Genomic DNA, 6,000 nt, shown 5'->3' with positions numbered 1-6,000 from the left:
TTTTGCTTGATTGTCTCCTGAGGGAGTGGAAACAGGGATTGGCAGCTATCAGACATACAGGCTAAAAGAGCAGCTCGTGCCTTTGAATTTTGGCCTGATTGAAAAAAAGCATTAAAAATTGTGGAACAATCCTGGCCTTTTTCCTAATTTGCAGTGGGTGCTCTGTGGCTCTGAACTCTCACCAAGCAATTGAGATTTGCTCACCCACGGCTAAGAAAAGTAGGTGCATTTTGACTGACAACATAAGTATATTTAACTGCTTTTAGGAAAAGAAAGGCAAAGGTACTTGTCACAATGGGGACGCGAGGGGGGCGGACGATGTGATGATGTGCGTGCGGAACGCTTGCAAGCAGACCCTTGCCAGGGTCGGGAGGGGGCTGCACCACTGGTGATGCTTCTCCTCCTTCCCCCCCCCCCCGCAGCCCCAGGACCCTGTGGTCGCAGGCGCTTCGTAAGACACTGCCGAGAAGGGGAAGGATCTGGGGTCCCTGGGGCGGCTCGGGGGGACGGGCGGGGGTGCCGGGGAGGCGCCGCAGGGGCGGGAGCGGCCGGGGCAGCGCCAGCGGTGGGGGGTGGTGCCGGTGCCGCCGCGGGGTGCGCGGCGCAGGGGCGGCGGCCCCGCAGCCCGCTCGGGCGGCAGGTGGGAGCGGAGCGGGCCGGTGTGCCGGCGGTGCAGCGGGGCGGGGAAGGGAAGGGATGGGCTGCGCCCCCAGCATCCACGTTTCTCAGAGCGGCGTAATTTACTGCCGGGACTCGGACGAGTCCAATTCCTCCCACCAGACCACCACCATTTCTCAGGGCACCACCACCCTGCACGGCCTCTTCATCAAGACAGACGCGGCCGACTCCATCCCCTCCGTCCTCGCCTACCAGAGCCGGCAGCAGCCGCCGCCCTCCGCCGGCCCCCGCCGCAAAGAGCGCAGGGAGCCCGGAGCCTCCGCCCGGGCCAGGGCCACCCGCTGCTGCGGCGTCGAGGCGGAGACCCAGACGAGCAACGCCAGCGCCAAGGTACACCGCTGCTGCTCAGGGAAGAGGGGGCTCCGGTGGGCCCGGTGTGGGTCCTCCCTGCCGGCCGCGGTAGAGGGAGGACGGAGCCGGAGCATCCCCCGCCTGCACCAGGGCGGGAGCTGATGCTTCCTCGGACGGGATGCAGCTGCGGGGAGCGGCTGCTCTGGCGCCCACTGACTCACCGCAGCTGCGGCGGCCGGGCCGGGCTGACACCGCTGCGGGGGGGCCGCGCAGGGGCGCGCCTGGCCCACAGCACCCCGGGAGGCAGTGCCGGGCCCCTCGGGCTGCCCCGCGCCCGCAGCGCTGGTGTGGCTCCGGGGATCCCCTGTGCTGCGATCGCTCACAGAGTTACAGCGGGGGGGCGGAGGGGAGGGTTCGTTGCCAGGTTTGTAGCTGATGGCAGGGTTTGGGCGTCTGGGAGAGGTGTCAATGTGGCGGAATGAAATCTCCCTCTGCTCAGTTCACAACAGCATAAAGCCCGTACTTGCTGTTGGGTTTTCTTCATCCTCTTTTTTCGCTCTTCCTCCCCTGTATGCGGTCAAAATGAACTGTTGCTGCGAGGCGTGGAACCGAACCACTATGATCTGCATACAGGCAAATACGCCTTTCTGGTGTAGGGCTAGGAGATGCTCCCGGGAGGGGCAGGCAAGGGCTGGGCCTGTAGGGTCTTCTCGTCCACATCTGGAAGGCTGAGTTCCCCTCTCAGTGTATAAGGCAGCACTGCTGTGACTGCACGTCAACTTCCTCGCAGAAGTTTACTAGTTAAAAGAGATGACAGCTCTGGCGGGTTTGGGGGAGAGAGGGAGTTGGTGTACTTATGTGTTTTTCTTAGTATCAGGGCAGATTTCATTAATTCCCTGAAAATTTTCAGATCAGAATCAAATTTTACTCTGTTGTCATGTTCCAAATCTTATTATGAAAATAAATGGTGCCTTGTGATCCCATTGTGCCTTGGGTTACTCTTCTGTTGTACTAATAAAGCAGGATATCATGTCACACAGTAATTCCAGGGGATTACATACATCCTGGTATTTTCTTAGACTATAATTAAGAAACTAAAAGGTTATATAATCTTACATAATTAAAAAAAAAACCCAAAAAACAAACAAAAAAAACTCCAGATATCATCTAAGGAAAACACAAGTGAGAGACATCACAGAGAAAGTAAACCCACTTTTTTGGATTTAGGGATTTATTTGGTTTTTTTCCGAGTAGAATACTCTGATGAAATACATTGTGGTTTGTTGGTTTGTTAATGTAGAGAAGAGCAAAATAGAAATTCTTGCAGAATTCATTAAGTTGAGATATGGAAAAAAGATAGTTTTTTTACATAGTAATGCCCCTTTCTGTTCTTATGAATTGTTTATTATCTGGGATTGTGTCATGTGCTCTTATAAGCAAACACATTTGTCAGTTTTCTGGTTATTAAAAGTGGACATATTTTAGATATTTTTGAAGTTCATAATTGGTACTGTAATATTACTTTGAATAATTTCAGTTCTTTTTACAATTTTAGAGTCCCAAGCACCTGAGGGGAATTATGTGGGTTGGGTTATCATTTATTTATTTAACAACTGCTTCAATGATAGGGTAGAAATGTTCCCATTCTCATGAGATTTAAGGTCTGTAAAATACTTTATGTATTTTTTTAAACTAAGCTGTTGCCTCCATTCTTGGTATTTCTGACATTTTCCTGGTATTTCTGACACAATTTCCTACAGGTTAGTATCATGTTTGTCTGGCCAAAGCAAGGCTGGGGTATTGCAGAACTATCATGGAGGCAAAATAGTACTTGGTACCTGATGGGCTATAAGAAATCGAAAATAATGGATATATGTTCTCTGGTATTACATGATAACAATCTTTATTTCCATTGAAGTTCAAAATGAAGAAAAATACTACTTATTTTGGTACAGAAAAAGTATCTAGGAATACCACATGGTTTTAAGGGATGTAGTGCTTGGTTGCATGTATATACTGTGTTGAAATCTCATGTAACTGTATTTAAGGGACAAAACAAATTAATGGACAAACAAGTTTTAAGGCTCTTGTTGCTAACATATAGCCCAGTGGGGAAAAAAACACAACCAACCCTTTTCAGACTTCTGTTGATTACTTTATTTTGTTTTTCTCCTTGAAATGACAAGTGCAGCTAGTGTAATTGTTTGGTTCTTCATATGCTGTGTTCTTTGTGGGAGAGAAAAGCCTGTCCATGAAACTCTCTCGAAAGCTGGTCACACTAGGAACAGGTTTCGACAGTTTTTAGATTTTTTCTATAGCAAAGTATAATTTCAAAGTAAAGCTGAGAAAGAAGAAATACAATGAGACAGTGTCTTTTACCAGCATTGGTATGTCTTAAGTTCCAAGGTGGAAGCATTGAGGAGAAGAATGCACCCCAATATATGAAACACCTAGCTTTTATGGGGGTTTTAGTTCTGGGGGAATAGGGAAAAGGATGCAGCTGCCAAATACAAATTATTATGGAGAGTACTGAGAAATCCAGAGTTGCATCAGGTTTATGGATTCTGCAGAAATGCAACCCTAAGCATTGCCTTGATTTTGAATACAATTCTTCTCTTTAAAACAGTATTATGTTTAGGAAAAGTCACCAAACTTTTCACTTCTTGTTTTGTTTGAAGTGTATTGCTGTTCAGCCTGCTGCTAGTATGTTCTGCAGAACATACACAGTACCAGATGAAGGGTAAACTTGGAAAATAAACCTCCCAACTCTGTAACTTAGTGTGATCAGGGTCCATTTCGCAACTCAATAGGACACCTACCTGAGACATCAAAGTCCTCTTGAGCAGACTCTGGGGTTCAAAAGATTTGCGCAGACCAAATAGAGTTGAACTATGATACAGTGCAAAGCATTTTTAATTTAGGTTAGCTATTCTCTAAGAGATGGTGGCCTGAGTAACTCTTACCACAAAGAAAATTGTTAGTAGAGGGATACTTTACTTGGACAAAACCCAGACTTCCTGTATTTTAGTGAATACACTTAAAGGACTTTGGCAGAGGATTCGCGGCTCTGTATCTGACCTTTCAGTTTCTCCTTCAAATGGTGTAGGTAACTTGAGCAAGCACTGTAGATGTGTTTTTAAGTAATGCTGGACAGGAGAAGTGTTACTGAATGGAGAAAAATACTTCTTCAGAAAAATAATATATCAGCTGGCAAAGGAAACTGAGCAGCCTGGTAGATTAATCTTATTGGTGTTGAGTCACGCAACATTCTGGACTTCCACTACTGTTCTGAGGGATAGGCATTTATATCATAAAATATAAATGCTTGCTTCTTTTTTTTCCCCCCTGCCTTCCTTTGGTAATAGGAAAAGAGGAGTGTTGAAAGCTTGTCAGAGAACAATGAACCTCAGCCATTTCAGCCCTGAGTGTCAAGAGGTGCCTCACAGACCCATGCACCCCTCTAAGTCCTCCAGTAAGAAGTTATTTTGGAACATTTGCTTTCAGTGCCCAAAACACCAAACATTTGTAGGTAAACTGAGCATTGATAGTATCTGTTTTCTACTTTGTCTCATTTGCTATGCGCAAGATAAGACTCTGAGGTTTTACTGTCTGAGGAGCTCGATGTGGATTTTTTAACAATTTCTAATACTCCATGATCATACTGAATGAAGAGCAGAGAGATTTCAAATAAAACTGACCTGGAAGACCATGAAAGCTGAGAAGCTGTGTCATATACCATGGGGAATAGCGTATATCCTTGGGATGAAGGAGTAGGTTTGATTTCTGGCAGCTGGGAATGCTTAATGATTGTTAGGGTGTGATACAGAAAATGGGCACATGGTTTCTCATTTCTCTCCTTCATTTGAGGAATAATCCAGTCATTTATCATCCTTTAAGTAGTGGTTTAGACAGCATAGTAATTGAGCGGATTAAGGTTGTGAAATTAAGCATCACACTTGCCCTGCAGGTAGTCTGAAAGAAACAAGACTACCAAACATCTCTTGCACACATTTCCTTTCGCGTGGCTTTAGTGTCCCCTCCATGCCTTGGACATCTACCACATTAAGATGATGAGCTTGCTCCATTTGCTGTAATGAGCATTTGAGCACCTGACTCATAAAAATTTTCCTGTTGCTGGTGGGGTCCTTCAGCTTCTCCAGGAGTTTGTTATGCAGACAGGTTTCTGTACCTCTTCTGCATCCATGGTTTCCTAGAAGAGGTATTTGTACCAGGCAGGATTATACAACCTAGGCATTCCTGAAGTAAGGAGTAATGCAAGCACCTATTTTTAATAACTTGGTAATGTTCTGCGAAGCGGTCCATGATTTGTGTAATGATACTTAAAGCCTGCAGAAGTTAAAAAGAGTATTATTTATACTCTAAAAGAGATCATAGTAATTTCTGAAATGCTGGCTGCTCATAGAAAGCTTGTCAGATTAATGCAAGCAGAGCTGGGGACATTCATAAACCTTAGTCATATGTGCAAAAAAAAGCAGGAGAGCTGAGGGCTCTGGCTTGGTTTTGTGTTTGTTGTTTTTTTTTGTTTGGGCTTTTGTTTGCTTGCTTGTTTGGGGTTTTTTGTTTCTTTGTGTGTGTGTGTGTTTTGGGGATTTTTGGTTGTTTTTTTTTAATCAAAATCTTCATAGCACAAAGCAGACATGCTATTTGCATGAACGCTGTAGTCCCATTCTGGATTATCTGTGTACTCCCTCAAAAGTATTGCTGCTTGAAAACTCAAGGCCAGAAGAGTAAGCTTTGGTGAAAATGTAAGTAGTGGTGTGAAGGGGAATGCGAGATGGAAAAGAAACCATGCTTCGAGTTAAATTCTCCTCTTGCACCACCCCCACTGCCGTCATATCTCAGTGTGCTTTAGTTTCCATGTTGATCATTCTCTGTTTTTATGTCCTGGCTGCCTGTTGGTCACAACTCTTATTTTTAAAAAAGATTCAAGTCTGTCTCCATTACAGGCTTTTTTTAGTGGAGCCCAAAGTGAAAGATGCATGGTGTATGTGAAACCTGTAGAGTCATCTT

The 6,000-nt window shown here is 45.4% G+C and overlaps 1 protein-coding gene across 2 annotated transcripts in view; it reads left to right on the top strand.

The window, feature by feature from the left end:
- Positions 1-661: 661 nt before the first annotated feature.
- Positions 662-6,000, top strand: part of PDE8B (phosphodiesterase 8B) — a 74,333-nt gene continuing 68,994 nt past the window's right edge. For both annotated transcript variants that reach the window (XM_034072546.1, XM_034072545.1), the window contains exon 1: positions 662-1,008. In XM_034072546.1, the coding sequence (XP_033928437.1) occupies positions 697-1,008 (312 nt within the window). In that variant the 5' untranslated portion in view covers positions 662-696. The remainder of the gene's footprint in view (positions 1,009-6,000) is intronic.

Source organism: Melopsittacus undulatus, chromosome Z, assembly GCF_012275295.1.
Source record: "Melopsittacus undulatus isolate bMelUnd1 chromosome Z, bMelUnd1.mat.Z, whole genome shotgun sequence".
Classification (NCBI taxonomy): Eukaryota; Metazoa; Chordata; class Aves; order Psittaciformes; family Psittaculidae; genus Melopsittacus; species Melopsittacus undulatus.
Note: the sequence above shows the minus strand (reverse complement) of the source record. Positions and strands in the feature narration are given on the sequence as shown.